Source organism: Crocodylus porosus, unplaced genomic scaffold (genome assembly GCF_001723895.1).
Source record: "Crocodylus porosus isolate Cpor-Errol unplaced genomic scaffold, CroPor_comp1, whole genome shotgun sequence".
Classification (NCBI taxonomy): Eukaryota; Metazoa; Chordata; order Crocodylia; family Crocodylidae; genus Crocodylus; species Crocodylus porosus.
The window spans coordinates 1,781,272-1,803,729 of record NW_017728921.1 but is presented as its reverse complement, the minus strand read 5'-3'; the positions used below and the strand labels follow the sequence as shown (position 1 = coordinate 1,803,729).

The window sequence follows — 22,458 nt, the reverse complement described above, 5'->3', positions numbered from 1 at the left end:
TTTGAGTGTGGTGTTAATAACACCAGTGTCACAAGTTCAGTCCTTGGTTGGACTAGATGATCTCTGGAGGTCCCTTCCGGACTTATTTTCTATGACTTCTTGCTGAAAGTTTCCTTAGCATTGTGCTGTACGTGGATGCAGACCCCACAGCAGAGTGCTGTTCCTTTTGGGCACTCCGTGCGTGGCTTTTGTCAGAGCATCTGCATAGACTTTAAGGAGAGCTTTTCCTGAAGGAGGGAAGGAACCTGGATTCAGCAATGCACTTCAGGCCATGCTTAAAGTGAAATCCCCGTGCTTTGCTGGGCTGGGCCTTCCTAGCTCCGATGATAGCACCGCAACTAGAAGTTTTGTCGGGATTACTCAGTGCTAAAAACAGCATTTCCATCCAAGCAGTGAAAAAGATTGCAAGTGGGAGTGAGCTTGTGGAAGCATGAAAAATAAACGCACAGGATCAAACCCCGGTTTGAAGCTTCTCTTGGTCACATTTGCTACAGGTGCAGCTCAGGAGCTTTCAAAGTACCAGGAAAGGAACAGAAAGGCTTCTCTCTCTCTCTCTTTTTCTATGCACAAAAGCCTAGAGGCTTGGCACCCTTCTGGTTAGCAGAGCTGTGCCAGCTGCCAAAGCACCGGGTGCAAGAACATTTGTATTAATGCTGTTAAGAGAGAGCCAGGCTGTTAAAGCCTAAGCCTGCACTTAACTGCTTCCGTCCTCACACCTTGGTTGTTGTCTCACGCCTTGGGTTGCCCTTCAAAGGCTCTGGCAGCCCCCAAGGTGTCCCCGCTCCCTGCCTGTGAATCACTGCACTAGGCAAAGCTCCTTGGAGCACAGATAGCGGTCTGTCTTTCCCAGTGCCTGTGCAGCACCGAATGCTCCTGTGCACACCTGACGTCCCTGTTGAAGTGGCCTTAATTGGGTCCTACCTTGGACTCCTTGGGTTGCCTGCTCTTTGCCAGAGAGGCTGTCCCTGCCTGGATTTGAATAGTGCACAGGCCGTGGCGGTGGCAGGGGCTTTTAGGTGCTGCTATAACAAGGGAAGAGTAGTCTTGTCTGTACAATGATAGCTGAATCCCGCAGTGCCTCCAGGCCATTGAAAGCCTGAAAAAAAACAAAGCCAACCTTCCTTTGTCTGTCGGCTGCTGCAGCTTCTGATTCCTGCAGCCCCACTGACCCCCAGGCAAGCTGCAGGCATGGTCCCCCTCTCCACCACACTCGTGTCTCATGTGTGCCCTTTTGTTTTCAGCTGCAGGAAGGGATGTGGACTGTAAGAGCCTTAGAGGAGGCAAGAAGGGCTCTGAACAGACCCGCATGATGGCAGTGTCCATGCACACCACGTACAGTGCAGTTGCTGGTGGTTTTTGTAGATTAAACGACTGCATTGGCGAAGCTCCCCCTCCCTGCATCTCTCTCAAGTGAGTCCTGGACTCCCTTCTCTGCGGACGGGCTGGGTAGCAGTCCAGCCATCAGATCAGCACGAAGCAGATGGCTGTGTACCAGTACATGGCCAGCAGCCCTCCTATCTGACCACTTGTGGCCTCCCTGAGGCGCAAGCATGGCTTTTCCTGAGATCGCAGCTCTCTGGAGACACGAGGTGATGGTGGCATTGTGGCCCTGGGTGTTATGCACAGGTCGGTGCAGCCCAAAGCTGCTGCGCGCTGCACGTGCCCGGGCTGGAGAGGGCTGAACGTGGAGCTGCCTGACTGAACCCCAACTCGGAGCTCTTCTGCAATAATCTTGTGCCCTTGGTGTTCTCCAGAGATGGAGATGGTGATGCCTGTTTATACACCTTTCAGCAATGAGGGGCTTGGCCACTGTAGCTCACGCCTACTCAGCATCTGTTTTCACTGCAGCAAAGCTGCGTATGGATAGCTGATACCTGAGCTGGCTTTGAAGTGGGCAGCAGGAACCTGCTAGGCTTGCAGCTGCGGCAGCATGAAGCTCAGTGTGGGCCAGGAAGCTGGGTAGAGCTGCCCACGCTAAGCTGGTGCAGCTGCGGCAAGCCTATTGCTACCTGCAGGCTCGCTTGTTCTAAGCTAAGTGGGTCATGTTGTGTGGCACCCCAGGAAGGGGGCTGTCTTGGAGCTGAGGTCTCTGGAGGCCCCTCTCTGTGCAGGGCACTGCTGGACTGCAAGGGGCCTACAGACCACAGAGGTATTGCAGGCGGCTGTGGCCCAGACCAGTGTTTGAGGAGTCGGGATTAGCGCGGGAGGCATTGGGAGAGGGCACCGCAGCGCTGGGAGACTGCTCTACAACCTGCCTGCTCTGATGTCGTCTCATAGTGCACTTGGGGGTGATAATGCCCATGCTCACCTTTCATTTTAACAGACAAAATGAGCCAAGTTCTTTTGGTCTCTTCTGGCAAGGCGGGCTCTCCACTCCCCATTCATCCCCATCACCTTCCTCTGCACTTGGTGCTTACATTTAATTTAAACAAGACACACTTGGAATACACCCAGCCTGTGCGTCACCAGTTCCTCTCTTGCTGGGAAACGAAGCCAGAAGGCCATAGGTGTTTCTTTCAGCTGGTCCAGGACCAGTGCTGCCATCCCCATGGGGACCTGGATTAAGTGACTTGTCTAACATTGCGCACAGAGGCTGTCAGTGCCAGGATCAGAACTCGGGTCTCCTCGTTCTGGGTTTGATCCAGAAGCTTGGCCTTCCTCCCAGCCTTGCATCTGTTTGACAGCAGGTGACTTCTTCTCTACCTGTTCCTGAAGTGCCAGAGCAGCTGGACACATCTGATCACTGCAGCGGCGTGTCATCTTAGCCACGTACCAGGTGCAGTTATGTTTGCTAGGTGTGTTCGTGTGTACTCGGGTCCATGTCGGGACAGATTCCCTTGCCCAGAGACCCGGGGCACCTGTTGTGCTAGTCTCAAGTGCTGTTGCCTTCTCAAGTGGTGGGAGGTGGTTCTGGAAGCAAAGGGTGCAGGTCTTTGTATAATACTTCTCAGGCTGCCCATGCTTGGTTTATAATGTACCATCTGGGAGAGCTGTGAGTATGACGCATGTGTGGGAGATGATGTGCTTCAGTACAAGTGGGTGTATGATCCATACAATGGCCGGGCCACCTGTATGGGAAAGGCAGTTGCCAGTGCAAAGATCATCATTCCAGTAATCCGGCAGGTAGATTGTCTGTCTGTTTGCTGGGGTCTGCGGCAAATGAGTTGGAAAAGCCCAGGTAGGCACAAAGGCAGAGATATGTGTAAATATTGTCTTTGGCTGATTGAACTGAGGAATAATTCATTTGCTCTTGGCCTCTGCACCCTGGCTCTTGTCCTAACAGCTGCAGCATGCAGCTTGCTCCTCCATTGCAAACAGCCGCTGGGGTGAGAGGGTGAGGGGCAGCATGGAGACACGTTGCTGGCTTGCGGTTTGCTGGCCTTGAAGTGAAGAAGGATCCTGGGAATCTTGCAGTGGTCGGGGACCAGGCAGGCACCCGAGCCTTGTGGTCTGGGGAGGGGAGGCTGGGCTTGCGTCTAGGCCTCCCCGGGATTTTCATTTAATAAAATGCTTTTTGTCAGTGCTCTGAAAGCTGAATGTTTTCATGGCAAGGTTTAGTCAGAGCTGACACTGCCTCAGGCCCAGGCGGGAGCCATTAAATCAATGGCTCTGAATCTTTTTAGACACCACCACTCATTAGCCTTGAGGCCCCCTGGGAAAGCGCCAGCTCTTAGTTTTCCGGTGAAACAGGAACATAATGCCTTCCAGCCAGGCCCAGCTCTGGCTCAGGAAGCATTGCCCGCTCCCACGTCCTAATGCACGTGGACCGCTACGTGGAGTCTCTCAAATGTGGAGTGCACCGGACACAGAGGTTTCCGGGGAGCGCGAGGAGCCACTTCACCTAAAACCTGCGCTTGTGGCAAAGATGGGTTTGCTTCAGCTGGGCCGACAGTCCGGAGCAAAATCTCACCTGCAATGGCAGCTTCTCTGTTACTAGTTAGACGCTAGCAGTCATGGCAGCCTTGACTTACGTGGCCTCCAACGTGGCAGGCTTTGCTCCCGTATTTCTCATTTCAGAGGCTGTTACTTGCTTGGCTCACGTAAGGTAGGAGGGCGAGTAATCCATTATTAGGAAGGATGCAGTAAAGTCTGCCAAGCCTTTGTGCCGCTACACTGTTAGGCACAGCTGGATTATTACAAACGGAAATTAAGGGAGTGATTAACCAAGGGCAGCAAACCCCTCCTTTTCCGCCACATTGCTTTATCGAGATGGTGGGGGAAGCTTTTGATCTGGTATCTACAATATTAGAACTGGCCTGAAAAAAAGCTGCAATGCAGAATTGCAGGAGGATGCTCCTCGGTCTTTCCCGGTCACTACTGGCTGAGCACAGGGTGTCCTGGCTCTGCAGGGATGGAGCAGGCTGCGGTGTACTCCCACCAGCTTCATAAGGCGATTTGTAGTGCTTTGCCGTTGCGCTATATGCAGCCAGAGCCCCTTGTGTTGTGCTGCATGCAGCCTGGCCCTAGAAGCTAAGCCGCCTTGGGTTCACCTGGAGGGAGGTGGGAGACCTCTTAGTTCCTCTTGCTAGGGGTAGAGGTGGTGCTACTGCAAGAGGAACTACTGTTCCCTCTGATTCAGGGTGGAGCAGTGACCCAGGGGTGCTGCTGCCGCGAGTGTGCTGAGATCTCCCTCCAAGGCATCCTGCGTCTCTAAGCAGCTGACATGCATGCTGTAGGTGGGCCATGCTTTTGGTGGCACCTGCCACTTCCTATTCCCTCCCTTCCCTGCCGTGCCACGGTTACACCATGGATAAGGTAGGATTTATCCAGGTTTCCTGGCCAAATTGCAGCCCCCGTGACTGCTTCCCTTTGCTTCCCCTCTGCATGCGTCCTTGTGCCAGAGCAGAGTGGCACGGGCTGGGCACTGCTGACCTCCCACCTCGGCCTTGGGGGAGCTCAATGGCACACAGCGCTCTGGGATGGCACTAGGACCGGACGAGACCAGGCAGGGCTTCGCAGCCACGGGCTGCTGCTGTCTTAAATGGGAACGGCCCCTCTAGGCATGCCTGTAACTCTGTGAAGGTGTAGCATGTTTGTTCTCTTAATGTGCCTTAGCTGCTGCAGACCAAAACCTTGTCCCTGCAAGGGCCGCTTGGCGCGTGCTGCCGGACCAGCCGTGGCAGGAGCTTTGCGTTTGCTCAGCCTCGTTCGCTGCTGCTGTGGTGGAAAGAGCTATTAGTAGCAGCAATATGGGAATGCCAGAAATACAGTTCCTTTTCGCCAAACAAACGCCCTCAGATCCTACATCAGCTAGACAGCAAACAAGCGCCTTTAATGGAGCAGGCCAATTAAACCCTGGCTGGCCCTGGGCACTGGGGCTGTTTCTCTTGTTCTGGCTCTCATTGCTTTGTTCCTTCGGGTGGACTCCTTAGATCTATTTACAGTGATTGTTAATTCACTCGTGTAGGTTTTGGATGGCAATCTTTTTGCTGGCAGTCCTCTACAATTTCTTCTCTTTCTGAGCAGCCACGAGTTTTGCTGTATGCAGGTATTGGTCCCGGCTTCAGTGACCAGCTGCTCTTGCCTCCTGGGCTTTGTGCCCGAGTGCCCCAGTCACAACCCCGTTTCCTTTCTCGTTCCTTTGCTCGGTGTTGTTTTGAATGACCAGTCCTGGGCCACTTCTTTTTTACCCTGGCCATGTAACTTTCCACCAGCCTGCGTCTCTAGGAGGGTTTCTCCGTGCATTGTGAATGCTGACAACCCTTTGTATTGTTTCACCAGTGAAGAACCTCAGTTTGGGGCCAAATCCTGCGTTGTGCCAAGGCATGCAACTGGCAGTCTCTCCCCCAAGGAACTCGCTGCCCGTGTGCTGTGTGTGGGGGTGTTGTCACAGAGTGGTAAGACCATGGCCCTTGGTACATTGCTTTGGGCCCAGGACGTACGAATATAAGGATTGCCATTTACTGGGTTGGACCGTAGGTCCGTGTTGCCCAGTCCCCCGTGTTGCAAAGGGACAGCGAGTGGATGCTGAAAGGGAACTGGGTCTGGCCAGGGCTTTTCTCACTGCCTCCTCTCTTATTTGCAGCCTCCAGCATTTAGGGTATAGGAAGTCCCGATTCAGAGGCCGTGCCCCTCACTCCTGCGCTCAATAGCACGTGCTGCCCCTTTCCTCTGAGCACGTGTCCAGTCCCTTTGTAAGTCTGGCTGACCTCTCCGCTGCCACCACCACTGGTGGCCACGAGCGCCGCGCTTTAATTCCACGCTGGGTGAAAAAGAAAAACATCCTTGCGTTTGTTTTAAACTGCTGGCCTACTCTTTTCACTTTGTGACCCCTAGTTCTTGTCTTGTGAGAGAGACTAAAGAATAAATCCCTGTTGACTGTCTCTTCACTGTTTAGCATTTTGTAAACCCTTCTCATGTCTACCCTCAAGTGTCTCTTTTCTAAACTGAATAGGCCTGGCTTCTTGAGTCTCTCCTTGTATGGACGCCCCTCCATAGGACTCATCATCCGTGTTGCCCCTCTCTGGACCTTCTCTAGGTCTTCTGTATACTTCAAGATGTGGGTACCAGAACCGGGCACGGTATTCAGGGTGTGGACGTGCTATGGATTTGTAAAGAGGCATCATGATGCATTGCTTTGCTTATAGTTCCTTTCTTAATAATCCCTAACATTTCCTTTGCCCTTTTGACGGCTGCTTAGCACTGAGCTGATGTTTTTACTTAACTATCCACAACAACTCCCAGATCTCTTTCTTCTGTAGCAACAGTTAAGGTCAAGCACATCACAGTGTAGGTACAGTTTGGGCTATTTTTGCCCAGGTGCATCACTTGACCCTAACCTACATAGACTTCCACCTGCCGTCATTGCCCATTCACTCTAGCATGCCAGATCCTTTTGTAGATCCTCACAGTCCACCTGGATCTGTATACTTTGAATACTTTTGTGTCATCAACAAATATGGCCACTTTGCTACGCATCCCCTTTTCCAGGTCATTTATGAATATGTTAAAAAGTGTTGGTCCCTGGGGGACCCCACTGTTTACTTTCTTCCATCCTGAAAACTTACCATTTTTACTCACTCCTTGCTTTCTATTTCTGAGCTAATTTCTAATACATCAGTGGACGTTTCCTGTAATCCCATGATTATCTAATTTAGTTAAGAGCCTCTGATGGATGACCTTGTAAAGGCTTTTTGGACGTCCGAATACACGACGTCAGCTGGATTGCCCCTATCCAACAGCTTATTGACGCCCTCCAAGAGCTGTGATAGGTTGGTGAGGCATTTGGGACCCCAAAGAAATTGTCACGTATTTGCACATACGGTGTAAGGAAGGGGGAAGGTGCATGTGTCGTGCAGGGCCTAGGTCATGCTGAACTACAGCTGCGTTTCACCAAAGAACTTCAGCATCAGCTAGGCGGGAGGAGCGGAAGCACCTTTTTTTTTTTGTTCCCTTTTGTGAATGAAGGAGAGAAAAGCCACTTTCTTCCTTCAGTATTTTTGTGGGTGTTGGTTGGAGCCTCAGAGCCTGGTCCACACCCCAGCGTGGTCTGGAGCATTTCTCTGTTGCATTTTGAATCGTGCTGCTTGTGTAGGAGTGGGAAGCAGGGTGTGCTTCTCCTCAGCGGGTGACTCGTCTCTGCGGGGGAAAGTGCTGTGATGCTTCTCTCCTGGTCGAGATGGGGATGGCCCCTACCTTGTCCCTCGGGGCTCTGCACATTGCTCCCTTCAAACTTGCTTTCATCTCAGGCCCGTGCGCCCTTCCCACCCCAAGCAGTGAGTCAGCCTTGAAATGCCAAGGCACAGACACGCGGGTCTAGAAGTCTCCATGCCCTGCAAGCGGATAAATCTCCTGGCATTTCAAGCCTCCTTGAGTCTTCCTTGGCTTTTGTATCTCTTGGTTTCTGGCCCCTGCAGGCATTGAATATTTGGGCCCCAAACAGTTTAACTCTTGCCTCATTTTCTGAGGTCTGCAAGGGCATCGTTGTTGTTAGCATCTCATGTCCCAGCATCAACTGCCTGGGCTCCGTTGTGCTAGACCCTGCAGAGACTGCGTGGGAGTCCTTCAGCTCGCATCCAAGTTGCGAAGAGCGGGAGAAACAAGAAATGGCCCCCCATGTACCGATGGAAGTGGCATTTCATGCAGGAAGTCTGCCGCCCGGCTGGGTGACGTAGGCGCAGAGGGTTCGCGTCCCTCGCATGGCTTCTCGTTCCTCGGCCGCCTTGGCTGCGAGCTTCGGATTCAGTGCCAGTTCATTCCAACCACCAGAGCCGTGGCTGAAACCATCCCTCGCGGATCCTGCCTCCCCTGGGCTGAAGAGCCGTCTCTATTAGTCACCAGGCACATAAGCGACAGAAGCGCGCAGCGAGCTGACCCACTTGTTGGGAGAAGGCGGCGGGGGTGGATTTAGCTTTTGTGTGTGGGTTTTTTTTACTTCTCTATTCAGAAATGAGCTCCCTCTAGTCATGCTGACAATTGTACATGATTGACCTTGGCAAATTGTTGTGAGGGGGCTTTAATTTTCCAAATGATAATCGTTAGGTGTCTTGCACACATCAGCCTTGCTTGGGCAGGTCTGAGGATGCTGCGTTGCTTTTTTTTTTTTCCTCTCTCTCTACCAACAAGACCCATCCTAGTACACAGCATCCTGACAAGTGGAGCATTTTCTGCCCACCGTGGGCCCTAGTGGGCAAACTTCCCAACGCTCGTGAAACCAAAGAGGAAAGAGCAAGATGCATTGCAGAAACTGGAGAAATACAAATCTATGTGCTTTGGAAGGGAAATTATTTTGGAGCTCAAAGACGGAAGGGTCTGATCCTCTGCCGAGTGCAGGGACGAATGATCACAGTCGCTGGTGCTGGAGATTGCAGCTGCCCTGAGCTGTGAGAGTGGCTGAGCATCAGTTGCGGGGCCCGAGCGAGCTGTCCCTAGACTTCACCCGGTGTGTGTCTGATGGAGCCAGGTGGCAGGGATGCGGAGCTGGGCCATCAGCTGGCAGGGCTGGCGCAGCAAGGAGGAAGTGTTGTGCCAGGAGGGCAAGTCCTGCAGCATGGGAGGGACTCGGAAGGCGTTGGTGCCAATTCTCCCAGGGCTGCTTCCCTTTGGTCTTCCTCCTAAATGCAACTTTATGTTGTCTTTGCACTTCCCAGGCAGCTCCCAGAGTGCTTTGCAGCTGCTAATTCTAACCCTCCATGTAAAGAAATTCTGTATTCTCCCCATTTAACAGGTGGGGAAACTGAGACACAGAGTGGGGCTGTGACATGGGAGTGGAGGGCAAAGGAGGGGGCTAGCACCTCTCGGTAATCATCACCCTGAACCTCCTTCCCCAGCACTGAAGGTGTGGGAGGCTGAGAAGCCCTGCCACACTGGCTTGGGGAGCGCACAGCATCTCCAAGGCTGGGCTTCATCATTCATTGAGCTGCAGCATCTGCTTTGTGGCTTCTCTCCACCTCCTTCCTGTAAGATGCCTCATGAGCATAATTGGATTTCATGCAACCCTGCACGCTCACTCCCAAGGAGCACCAGAGAGGGCACGTGTAAAGCCAGCTCCCAGAGAGGCTGGCTTGGAAATGGGGGTGATGAGGTGACAGGGAGCCACTCACCCGGACAGCCCGAGGGTGACACAACATAGCAGTCGCCCTTTTCTGGGCCAGGATGAAAAGCACTGAATTGTTTTGAATCTAATAAATGAAACGAGCTGGGGACTGAGCCTGATTTATCTCTGCCCCTCCCCATCTTTTCTCTGCATCTGCATGAATCACTGCTGGAAGCGCTAAATCTGCTACGGGGGAAACTGTGCTTTGTGGACTGCTAGAGGTGAGCCGTAAGCAGCAAGCACGTATGTGCGTGTGTGTGAGAGAGAGATGCCTTCCCAGGTTCAGCACTGCCTTTGAAAAGGCAGGTAACACCACGTACGCAGAACAGGACCTGAGAGGTACAAAGCATGTTGGAGAGTGGAAGTGGGGCCTAACCCAAGGTCATACGTTTGGGTATTTCAGAGTTAACATTGATTAATTCAGAGGTAAAGTTGCATTTAGGAAGAATCCAAACTTGCCAGCATATGGGAATGCACCGCGGAGCCTTTAAAAAGACTTTGACTCTGCCTGGCAGTGAAGCTGTGAAAAGAGAAAAAATAAAGGTCTAGGACCATGAAGACCAAAATGCCTTAATTGGAGTCATACCGGGATAGCTAGCTGTGTCAGGCAGAAGGCGGGGAGGGGCACTGTAGAGACTAACTGGTTCAGAGAGGCTTGAGCTTTCATGGGCAAGGACCTACTTTTGTGCAGCGATTACAGGTGATACTACAAGGTACGGGCCAAACTGGAGTCCACTGGCCACCTGCAGCATGCTGTAGCATGCTAGCTGGTCCGAGCCTCCGGGAGCCATCTGCACAGCCTGTCGTCGTGGCGGTGAAGAGAGACCCTGCTAGTGAACCCCAGCAATGGCCCAGCCGAGGGAGAAAGCCTGACCTGCAGTCTACCTTTTAAGTGTTTCTGGGACAGCCAGGAAGGCCCAGACCCCAGGACTGTGTGTGTAGACTTTGGATGGGATAGGGACTAGACCTGTCTGTGCTGCCTTTGCTTCTGTCTGTGCACCCAAGTGATTTCCAAATGGATGATCATGAATTATAAGACATCAGGGCTCTCCAAGCACGCTGGAGCCAGGTTGGAGGGAACCTGCGTTCCAGCTCGGAGACCAGTTATTCATGAAAGGGGGTTCTCTCTGGTGAGGTGGACCAGCTGGAGATGGTGTGGGGGGAAGGATAAGCTGGGGGTAGCAGTGGGAAATCTGCTGGGCCCGGATGGCCTTGGCTGCTGTCTCTTCTCACACCCATCTGTAGCTAGTCTCTGTTGTGCCAGAGCCGGACCGTTCCACCCAACCTTCCACTTTGTGACTGCAGATTTATGTCCCTAATGATCTGGCTTCCAACCTACATGACAGCCTCCTTCTAATTAACTGAACCGAAATGTGTGCGTGCCAGGAATGTGTCACAGGCAATGCACACAGAGTTCAGCACTGATTGCATTGCTATACAAATAGCGCCTCCGTCCGCGGGAGGCAAATCACTGACATCTGCGTGGATGGGCTGGTTCCAGGCTCTTCAGGGCAGCCCGTGACCTGGAACTGGTCAGATCCATCTCAAACAGGAGGGCACGAAGAGCTATAAATTATTGAACTAGATTGGGTAGCCCAGCTGAAGGTGCCTCCTAGCTGAATGCTGCTTATTTGACTATGCCTTGTCTAGGCTAAGGCCTCCTGAGGCTTTCTTCAACATTTTTTCCCTTCTTTGTTCCTGCCTGTCTATCTAAACCAGTAATTCTTAGCCAGGGTGTTGTAAGTTGTTCTTGTTGCTCTATTATTTTCCTGTAGTCAAAAGCTGAGTGAAAACTTAAGAGCTGACATTTCTAAGGGTGCCTCGAGTCTGCTGGGGGTGGGGGATACCTTGAGTCTAAAAAGGGTGCTTTCAACTGTCCTGCATGCTGCCCAGTTGGATGGTGGTTCCCTGCTAGACCATACAGTTGTGGCATGGATTGGCCACGTGGCCTGTTAGCGTTTTCCAAAAAGATAAGAGAGCAGAGGGGCATCCCCTTATGGAAAGAGAGATGATCCAGTACCTTCAATACACTGCCGCGCTCAAGGTGGTTTTAATGAACGCTGCTGCGCTTGCGTGCCACAGCCCCATGCCTGTCACTGAAAGCTTTCCCTGCTTGGTTCAACAGGTGAAGCAGATCATGGAGGAGGCAGTGACGAGGAAGTTTGTGCATGAGGACAGCAGCCACATCATCTCCTTCTGCGGTAAGGTGGCGCAAAGAGATGGGCTTTGAGAAGCCGCCGGCCCTGGCACGCCGTCCACGCTGGGGTGTTGCTGCATCACCCTGCTGCTCTGATGGGCAGCTCCCTCCTGATGGTACCATGTGCTGAGACCAGGGAGCTGCAGCATCCCCAGGGAGGAGTCATGTGGTCAGCACGTTGCGTTCCTCATCGAACGTGGGCTCGGGTTGTGACACCCTGGGCGGTGGCAGTCCAGCAAACCAAGTGCCAGAATATTGAGCCCCTCTCACTCATTTGAGAAGGGATTAAACAGGCTGCTTATGTGACAGGTGAACCTCTGTGCAGTGAGAAGTCCCTGTAAATGAGCCAGCGCACGGGGGCAGCGCCGGCGCAGGGAACAGGAGCGTGTTGAAAGGGTCTTTGAGCATTTTATGAAGTGCTGGTGACCCCTGCAGTAGGCTTCCTTCAGCCCCTTTTTCTGCCATGGGGTCTGACATCTGGTCTTGCACGCGCTTCCTGGGTTGGAACTAAATAACATCTGCCTTTTTTCAGCAGTTAGTGACGGTTTCTAAGCTTGGAAAATGTGTTCCAGAGCTGGCCGAAGCAGGGCAGAGCCTTCGTGTAGAGCCGGCTTGGCCTGGGTGTGAGAGGAGGACTGCAGATGGCAGGGAACGGCCCTCGGGGCCACACCACGCTTCTGTCTGCTTTGCAGGGGTCAAGTGTGTCCATCTTGCTCCCCAGCGGCATGGCGTGAGGTCCTCCTGCATCTCTTCGGGTGGGGGGAAGGTGTCTCAGGGATCCCAGCACAACGAGGCACTCGGAGAAGCTGGGCTCCCCTCTCCCTCTCTTGTCAGAGGCTGCTTGCGTCTCCTGCAGGCAGCTGACCCCTCCCCGGGAAGCTGCTCCTTCCGCCCACTCTCCAGAGCGCACGCAGCTGCTCACCTGCTTCGCGGCTGGGTCTCTGGCCGCCACCTGCCTCCTGCCGCTGTGTCTGCGACGGCGTGTGCTGGCCGGAGTGGGCCACCTGCGGAGCAGTGCAGTGCCGAGGAGCCAGTGCGCAAAGCTGCCGTCTGGCTCCAGCGCCATTCATGAGCTCTCCCCTCTGTGTGCACTGCTGCTCCATCTCCATTCCCAGGGCAGGCCTTGCTCTGCATGGGCTCCCTGGATCTCAGTAAGATGCGGTCCCGACACCTTGGCTGAGAATTGCTGCTGAAGGATGCAAAGAGGGGGAACCGTGCCACCTCCTTCTCTGCTTTGGAAGGCGGTTAGGAGCTGCTTTGTGCCCTTTCTCCCAGGTCCTGGGATGAAAGGCAGGTGGGTGTGTGTCCCAGGCCTCTGTGGCTCCTCACATCATTGGCTGAGTGGCGTCAAAAGAGCAGAGCTAACTCTGAGCCGTGACTCACTCTGCTTTCTGTACAGTGCAGGCTTCGCAGCCTGGGATTATTTATAGTGCTTTGTGCCAGGCGAGGAGCTGGGCTTGCTGATTACCACTCAGCCTCCCTAATGATGCTGCCGGGCTTTTTTTCCAGTGGTTTTTGGGTATCTGCAACTTATTGCCTGTCGTCACAATTGGATATGAGCAGCCTACACAGCCTTGGCAGCAATGAGCTTCATAGAGGACATCGCTATCCTCATAAGCGGCTTGCCTCTCACGGTTTTCTGGGACCTGCATAGTGCTGCCTTTTGCCCCTAGGCAGGCCTCTCACCTTCCACCCTTGTAAGCCAAGCTCACGCATCCCCTGTCCTCCTCCTCCTGTTCGGTAAAATACCAGGCTCCTCTAACAGATTGCTTGGTTTGGCAGGAAAAGGCGTCTGATCCCAAAAGTCCAATTTAGCCGATTACGGAGCTGAAAGGTTTGGGGAAAACAAATGCACGTTGACACTGCTTAAGGTCACGCTCCCTGTGCAAGCTGACCCGGCAGACATGGCAGCTGCCTTTGCTGCGTTCCTCCTGCTGCCTAGCACCGAACATTGCCTTGACTCGTAACAGCAGAGCGAGTCAAACGGCGGCGTGCAACTCCATGGAAGTACCAGTAGTGTTGCATCAGGAATAAAATAATCTTAATCCCCTAGGCACATATGGGCAAAATACCACTCTCTTGTTTCATTATCCACCCACGTTGAATATAATCTGCAGATGTGTGCTTGGAAACGTACCTGGCACTTACTGCACTCTGCAGTTCCATTTGGAGAGAGAAAGGGCAGCACATTGTCTAGGTGACTTCTGCTATTGCCAGCCCCAGATATTCAAAATCATGCAGTGAGCCTAAAGAAAAAATCACATTAGGAAAGTCATGCATCTCTTTTGGGTTTTTTTGAGCCTTTTGCAGGACACGCTTGGCGCATGGTTATGAACCTTTCTCCACGTGTGTGAGGACTAGACACTTCTTTGTCAGGGGAATCTGTGTTTCCCCTTAAATTCTGCTTCCAGGAGCTCAGACTTCAAGAAAAACAGCAGGTGTCACACAGAGGCCTAATGCAAGTGAGAGCTCCCTGGACTTTGAGCATAATGGAGGTGTTTTCTCCCCCAGCCATGGGGAGCTGGGCCATGCTTTCAGAAGGAATGGCCTGCGGGAATCAAATTGCTTGGGCATTTGGGGTGGTGGCAAGCTACAGAAACCTCAGCCAAATGACAGGTGTGTGATGCTGAGCCCTCCTGGGACTGCTCCTCCTCTGAGCTGCTGGGAGAGCCAGAAAGGAGGACAGGCCTCACTTTTCATCCTTCTCAGAACTGCAGGCCGCCAGTGGAGGATGGGAGCAGTGTCAGCCAGAGGCGTGGGGAGCTGCATGCAGCCAGCCCAGCTGCCTGCGGTTCCTGGGACCTGGCGGAGGTGGTGGTCCTGTGCAGCATTGCGTGATCCGAGCCCGCAGGCCACTCCTGGGCTAGGAAGGGGCAGACTGCAGCCTCCAGTGGGCTGGGGAGGGAGCTGGGGAGGTCCGCGCTGCCCCGGCCTGACCGTCTTGGGTGTGCAGGTATCCAGCTGTGCATGCCTGCCATATGCAGGCACCATTTTGCCACGTCAGCCGCATGCCTGTGACCGCGTGTGCTTCACTTCCAGCATCCAGCTAGCCCTAGATAAGGAGCTGACTGGCGGTATAATTGATGTGACAGCTAGCGACCTGCCAGAGCCGAAAATAACGCAAGGCCAGCGTTGCTAATTCACTCTGTCCAGCCTATCGGGTGCCTGGCTGCTTACGGTGCCGTGGACCTGGCTGCGCTTCAGAGAGCGAGGAGGAATGAATGAATGCGCAGCTGGTGCCAGCTGTCTGCCATCAGGCAGGAGGGTGCAAGTTTGCTGTGGCAGGAGCTAGAGTCTGGCTTCACCAGTGGGGGGATGAAAGAGAAAGAGGTGCCAGCCCCCCACCCTCCAGCAAGTGCAGCAGTGCCCCATAAAGACTTGTACTTCCAGCAGTGTTGCTCATGTCTCAGGTTGGTTTTTCTCGGGCGGGGGAGAGTAAAATACATTGCCTTGAGTTTCGAAGTGGTTGCTCTGACGTTCCCCAATGCCCTGCTTTGCTTTACATCATAGCTCTGTAGGTTGCACAGCCTAGGTGCTGATCGAGTCAGGCTCTCTCCCCGTGCCTCGAGGCTGGGATTTGCAAGGCAGCGTATTACAAGAGGGGCATGCAGTGGGCAACAGCAGTATACGTGAGCCTACAGGCAGGAGTCACTGCTGCGCGTTAGCACGCACAGCGTTGTCCGGGAGCCTGTCTGGGGAGCCCTGCAGGCCCTTGCAGACTGCCCTGCTCCCAGCGCCGGAGGGCCAGGTGCCGTGCTGCTGTAAACTGGTGCAAATCCCAGCCTGGGCAGACTGTGCCGGCTGGTGCGTGGTCGCTGTTCGTCAGTGTCTCGGTGTGCAGGAGGCGAGCTGCCCGCGGCTTCCCCCGGTTAGGTGGAATCGCCGGCAACTCCTACCTGCGTCCTCGTGCGTGCTGGCAGGTCGACCTGTAGCTGCATGGAGCCATCGGGCCCCGGTGCGTACGATACTCTGCTGCACCCCCTGCGTCGGGGCCCTGCTCTGCCCTCTGTCAAAGCTGCGACGAGGCAGGCGCTGAGGTGCCCTTGCACATCTGTTTAACTGAACCGCCTAGGGCAGCAGCTCCCTGTAACAGCCTGTAGCCTCATGCTTTAAAAACCAGAGCTGAGGGCTTTGCTCGCGCGCTCCCTGGAGCAGAGCGCGGTGGCTCAGCTGTGGCCTGGCACGCGCTCTGCAGAGCTGCCCTCGGCTCGGACGAGCCCTGGGTAATAGAGCGGCTAATGGGGCCGGCGTGGGACAGCAGAGCCACCTCTGTCGCCTGCCCGGTTGCCTTTACGTTTCCGGGCGGACTGCAGACCTGTTGGGCGGTGAGCGGTGCGTCCGTGCTGCCTCGCTCTCGGAGCCTGTCAGACTCGCTCTGCAGCCTGCGACATCCGGCCATGGCGCTGGAGCAAGCAAAAGCCTAACAGCAAGGCGGCACGCTGCGGACTCTGCAGCCCGTCTGTGCTGGAGGAGAGTTTGGACCTCGTTTAGATCCCAGGAAGCCACATCGCTGCCCTGCGCGGGGGTCTCGGCTGGCCCCCAGCGTGCGGCTTCCCCTCGTCCGGTCGCAGTCAGAGCCGCAGCGCGTCTCCCTCGCGCCACCCGTGTGCGCTTGGGAGTGCCCTGAGCGGCCCTGCGGGCCGGTGTGTACACCTCTCCGGCGTCCCCCAAAGTCTCGCTGGGCTGCTGGAGATCCCCCCTTCCGGGAGCAAAAGGAGCACAGGCCTCTGCTCGCCCCGCACAGCTTTCGGGGCGGGAGCAATGGTTTTCCACCAGACAGCAGCGATGCGGTTCCAGCGCGGTGGGGCTGTGTTGTTTTCCGGGGCTTGGATCACGGCGTATTGATACCACGTGTCCCCCTGGATCCCTCCCGAGAGACTCGGCCAAGGTGGCTGGCCGTAGCATCGGCGTTTGCATGCATTTGTTTTGAGGCGTCGAGGGAGTGAGGCTTGTACGGCGGGGTGAGGTCTACGCGCTCCTGCCCAGGGTCCCCCCGCGAGTAGGGGTGCAGCTGGAGATTTGGGGCAGCTTTAGTTAGCAGTTTGCATTCCCTTCCAGTAGCGCCAGAGGCTCAGGTGCTGCATGCAGCCTGCCTGGAAAATGCATTGCCAGCTGCCATCTAGTCGTCAGTCATCTTGGTAATGGTAGTCGCTGAAGCCAAACTGAATTAGCAGCTCGGCCGTCTTTTCTGTGGGTTTGATCTGTCTCGAGATTCATTTTTCTGCTGCTTGGCCTAAAGGAGGTCCCCGGTGTCAGGGTGGCCGGCTCGGCCGCTCCGGTTCTGTGCGCGAGCCAGCTCTGTCGGCTCCCTGCCCCGTTATCTGCAGGCTGCTCGTCCATGCCTCTTCCCCAGGTCTCTGCTGCTGAGGACAGGCACCCGGGTCCCTGGTGCTGTCCTGGGCTTGTGCAGGGAGCCGGCTGCGAGCCCGGTTGCTCTCCGAGGAGCACCCCGGCTGTAGGGAGAGGCCGGGGTGCAAGAAGACGCGGGAGGCAGGGAGTCGGGCCAGCCAGGCCAGGGTGGGGTTGTTCCCGGGCTTGTCGGTGCGTCGGGTCACTGCTGCGCTTTATTGCAGCGGCTGTGGAGGCCTGCGTGCTGTACGGGCTGAAGAGGCGAGCGGCGGGCTTCCTGCGGAGCAACAAGATAGCCGCCCTCTTCATGAAGGTGGGCAAGAGCTTCCCGCTGGCCGAAGAGCTTTGCCGGAAGGTACAAGACCTGGAGCAGCTCATCGAGACCGCGTGAGGCTCTTGCTTGTTCCTGCGCCGTCTCTCGTGCTGCCGGGGTCCCGGGGAGGGTGGGGGGCACGGATCTGGGCTGTGACATTCAAACTCAGGGAGTCTCAAATACAGTGGCACGTGGTCTTGTGATAACGTATGGGTGAGCAGGAGCCGCAGGTGTTGCCGGATGCCCAGCTGCAGGCACCTGAGTTTGGAAACCGTGGCCCAGGAGGACCATTTTGAAGGATGCCCAAAGATGCATGTATGTGCAAGCCCTGTTCTTTGGGGCAGTTTTACCCCTTCTGGGTAAAACCCTCCTAGGCTGCCTTGAAAACGGGGCTTGGGACTCTAAACCCCTTTGGCTGGAAAGGGAACTTTGCCCAAGACTCGTGGATGTCTAATTCCTCTGGGACTTCAGCACTTGCTTCAGAGCTTTGCTGGATTGTGTCCTCGTTTCCACAATATTGGAAATGAAAGTCACATCCTGGCTCTCACCCCAGCCTCCTCAGGAAGAGGGCAAGGGCTGTGCCCCTGGGTGGTGGCTCCCATGCAGAGGTGGGCTTTCATAGACCCGTAGAATAGCAGGGCTGGAAGGGACCTCGAGAAGTCATCCAGTCGTCCAGGATGCTGCAGCACCCTGTTCACGGCAGGATCATCCTTATCTAGCTATCTGCCTGCTAGATTTATATGCTGGCCTTCCCCACAAAGGCTCTGGGTGGCTTACAATAAGAGACAGGCAGCTGGAATAGAATATGAAGCAAAAGCCCCTTAAACAGAGTCCTGGCTTATAGCTGTTTGGAGCATCCTAGGCAGATGTATCTCTCGCCTGTTCTTAAAATGGCACGTACGACCCTGTTGTACAACTACCGGGCCTCGTGTCCAACAGAGCACCTTACCCTGACCCAGATAAGGCAGGGGGATGAGAGCACTGTCAGCAAAGCAGGCAGTAGTTTAACAAATACACCCAAGAGAGCCAAAGAAGCATGAGCACTGCCTGGTAGGCAGCCGAAGAGAGGCCTGCCCTTAGGGAGGGCCTGGAGCACGTGCCCCATGCTGCTGTCTGGTTGATTCGGTTGTGCTGTCCTCTGCCCTGCCTGCCTGCAGGCGAAACCAAGTGCAAGGCCTCCAGGAGAACGTGCGCAAGGTGCCGAAGCTGCCGAACCTGTCCCCGCAGGCCATCAAGCACCTCTGGATTCGCACGGCCCTCTTCGAGAAGGTCCTGGACAAGATTGTGCATTACCTGGTCGAGAACAGCAGGTAAGTGCAGGTGGGGGGCGGAGGCTGCTGCCCGTGAGTTGTTCCCCAGCTGGGCCTGCTGTAAAGTCGCAGTCCCTGGGCTGAGCTGCGTGCATTCCCGGCTTAGCAATCCTCCGGGGCAGTGACCCACAGGACCAGCACAAAGCATGCTCCCCCTCTCCCAGCTCAGTGCACGGCCCTGGGTTTCAAACTCTGGCCCTGCTGTCCGCTGAGTTTCAGGTGTCCTGGTGATGCTGCTAAGCTGGCTGAGGTGGGTTTTGTGTCTCACCCTCTCTGTCTGCTACCGGGCGGGCAGGATTCTGCTAGCCTGTGTGTCCTCCTCCTGCTGGTGCAGAACTCGTGTCGGGGACCTGCCTGTCCTGGGCATCTCTGGCACAAGCGGCGTGCCAGCGCCATGCTGGGGGGTCCCCGCCTGTGGCTCGCTGCAGTAGCTTGGCTCAGGCCAGGCAGAGGCTGCTGCAGAGGGTGGAGGGAGGAGCTGGAGGAGGACTTCCGACCGCCCCGCTGCTTTGGGGCAGTACGACAGCCCATTACGGCCACTTGTCCTTTCTCACCAGCCATGAGGGTGCAGGAGGGACAGGGCAACAGCCTTCTCTGCCACGTAACTCTTCCATCAGAGTGTAATACTCTTCTGCGATTTGTTCCCTCTAGTAAATATTATGAGAAAGAAGCCCTCCTGATGGACCCCGTAGATGGACCAATTCTTGCTTCTCTGCTGGGTAACATTTATGCTCTTCCCCTGCTCTCTTAGTTGACTTTCCAGACAGATGCTCGCCTCAGTCAGTTTGTAGGGCTCTTACTGCATCTTGCTAGGGCTCGCCATGGGTGGGACAGGCCTGTGCAACTGCTCAGGTGCTGCTAGCAAACTTCAAATACTACCCAGCGGAGGCCATTCCAAGCTGCCTTTTGGGCTGTTGAAACGCAGACCATGAAACCGTCCTGCAGGCTGCGTTGCAAGCCTCACGTTAAACAGAGATGAAGAGCACTGCCCGCGGGGGGGGCAGCCCCAGAATGGCTTTGCCTGTCAGTTTGCTCCTGGGATCACGTGCGACCTGCTACGTATCGCCACCCTGCACGGCTGGCTGGTAACCCATGAGGGCCAATGCATGGCTGCACAGTCATGGGCCAGGACCCAGTTGAGTCCCTCTCTGTCTCCTGTTGCCTTCTTGATCCAGGCAAGAAATAGCTGGAGATTCCTCCCAGCTCCAGGCAGCCTCTGGTGCAGGGCCGGGGCTTTGGGAGCTCCGGTTGCGATGCTGCCGCCCAGTGCGGACAGGTGCAGCGTGGGCAGACCCACGGCTGGCTCGGCCACTAGCTTGGCTCCTCCGCCTGGGTGCCGAGCAGGGGGGTGTTTGAACCCACCGTGCATGCTGTTCTAATATCACGGGGCTTGGATGAAGCTCTGCTACTTTCCCCAGGGCCGAGGGTGTGTTCCCTTCGTTGCCAATGCTCATTGATAGTTTGGGGACAATACAAGAGCCTGCTTTGAGCCTTGTGTTCACCCTGTGCACACATCTTGTGCACCTGGGTCTAGACATGCGCTCTGTGGCTGGGAGATGGATGTGGTCCGTAGCTCTCAGGTGGCAGCTGAGTTGTTGCTCCCCTCCCTGTGCAGTGGGGCCGTGCGCGCTGGAATACACCAAGATGAAGACAGCTGATCACTTCTGGACCGACCCCTCTGCCGATGAGCTGGTGCAGAGGCACCGGATTCACAGCTCGCACTGCCGCCAGGACTCCCCCACCAAGCGCCCTGCCCTCTGTGTGAGTTGGGGGGCCAGGGGTGTAAGGGCGAGAGAGGAAGCCTCGCTGGTTTGAGAAGTGCTCTGAGAGCCTTGTGTGGCAGGGGCCAGAGAAGTGCAGGGTGATGGCCTTGGTGGGGATGCGGAAGCCCCGGAACATGGGCTAGTGGGACAGGAATGGAGCCTGGCATTTTGGGGCCAGGCAGTGGCTCTGAACTGTGCAGGAAGGCAGCTGCAGGTGGCTGCAATCAGTGCAGGTTTTGTACAGCCTTTGGGTGGCCCCCGGCTCATAGGCCAGTGTCAAACTGGTGAGGGTCCCAAATTACAGTCTACAGGAGCTGATGGGTCATGGCAGGTGGTGGGGAGCTGGTCCATGGGCACACCAGGCATCCTGCCTTTTCAGTTCAAAGTCCAGGGGCTGTGATGGGTTGCTGGGAAAGCGGAGGGTCCCAAAAGCTTGGGAAGCGCTGACCTAGGGGAGAGAGAGAGATGACAGTGTTGCACGATGGCCCACAAGGCATTTTGGACAGGCGAGAGGGAGGTCTTCTGAGGGCAGGGGGAGGAGAGGACCTGCTCCCACAAGCCCGCCTTTTCCAGATTCAGAAGAGGCATTCGAGCGGCAGCATGGACGACCGGCTTTCGTTGTCGGCCAGGGACTACGTGGAGTCGCTGCACCAGAACTCCAGGGCCACCCTCCTGTACGGCAAGAACAACGTCAGGGTGCAGCCGGTAAGCAGCACAGGAACCCCGGAAAGGGAAGGGCTGACGTGGAAAAGGCCTCCAAACCGCTCTGCCTAGGGGGCATCGCCTCTGCCTCTCTGGCCAGCCTCCAGCTGTTTGTTGGGGCTGGCTCTTCCGACACTTCCACCCGTTCAGGCCGTGCTGGAGAAGGGGACTGTCCTTAGAGTGAGATTTGAGGCTTGCACGTGACCTAGAAAAGTAGGACTCTTTTACTCCAAAACAGCAGCTCTGGAGCTGAGGTCTTGGGGTGCGCCTTGCCCTTCCTGGAGTCGTAGTGCTGAGTCTTGAGCCTGGGACATCACTGGGCTGGGCCCAACAGAGACAGCTCTGTCCTCCTGGGCCACCCAAGCTGTGTGGAGGCCAAGGTCCTGCCAGCCCTTGGGGGCACTTCACCGATTGGCATGACACGGGGAGAGGGAGTGCTTCCTCGGCACTGCTGTCTTGCTCTCGAGTTTGCTCCTTGGGCAGTGCTGTGACCTCAAAGCAGGGAGATCAAGCTGCTGTATGGAGCCATGGCAGTGAGTCTCGGCTGGCCTGGCATCTCGGACCCAGCGTAGGTGTTTGTCTGCCCCGATGGCAGCAGCATCTTGTGACAGCACCCTGCATTGCATAAAGGGTTTTGCACTCGCCTCTGTGCTGCGGTGGACTGAGGCGTGAAGGGTTTCAGGGGCATCGGGCACAGCTGCAGTGCAGTACATGATTGTGGTGTGGCTCAGACGGTTCCTTCCTCAGCCTATGACCCCCACCCTCGCCAGCCTGTAAGGCCATTTCTTCCCCTTCTCTTCCTCCAGCGAGATGACATGGAGGCGATCCCGGGGTACCTCTCCCTGCACCAAACAGCAGACATCATGACACTGAAGTGGACTCCCAACCAGCTCATGAATGGCTCTGTGGGAGACCTGGACTACGAGAAAAGGTGACTTGCTGGAAGGGCAGGACCCAGCCAGCACCCGGGTGAGGAGAGAGGGGAAAAGGAAATGTCCTGCTAGGTGCCCCTCCAGGACCCAGCCTTTCCTGGACTTCGCCGGAGGTGGCGGGATGGCCTCTGCTCTCAAAGAACTGCAGCGTAGCGTAGACGAGGAGCAGCTCCTCTTCCCGCCCCGGCAGGGGACTCTGGATCCAGCTGTGTGCCGGTCTCTCCTGGAGCCCATCCAGGAAGGCTCCCCTGGCTGAGTGGCCGTCGTCCAGGAGTTGAAGTCAGTACCAGGGGGAGAGCGCAGGGGAGGGATGAGCTGTGGGGGGCAACGGTTTGCTCTGTCCAAGGGAGTCCTGGT

At 55.6% G+C, this 22,458-nt stretch overlaps 1 protein-coding gene across 2 annotated transcripts in view; it reads left to right on the top strand.

Moving 5' to 3' along the window:
• Window positions 1-22,458, top strand: part of SGSM1 (small G protein signaling modulator 1) — a 54,447-nt gene that overhangs the window by 9,373 nt on the left and 22,616 nt on the right. For both annotated transcript variants that reach the window (XM_019538678.1, XM_019538677.1), the window contains exons 2-8: window positions 11,661-11,736; window positions 17,306-17,468; window positions 18,552-18,704; window positions 19,356-19,423; window positions 20,320-20,465; window positions 21,041-21,172; window positions 21,976-22,100. In XM_019538678.1, the coding sequence (XP_019394223.1) occupies window positions 11,673-11,736; window positions 17,306-17,468; window positions 18,552-18,704; window positions 19,356-19,423; window positions 20,320-20,465; window positions 21,041-21,172; window positions 21,976-22,100 (851 nt within the window). In that variant the 5' untranslated portion in view covers window positions 11,661-11,672. The remainder of the gene's footprint in view (window positions 1-11,660; window positions 11,737-17,305; window positions 17,469-18,551; window positions 18,705-19,355; window positions 19,424-20,319; window positions 20,466-21,040; window positions 21,173-21,975; window positions 22,101-22,458) is intronic.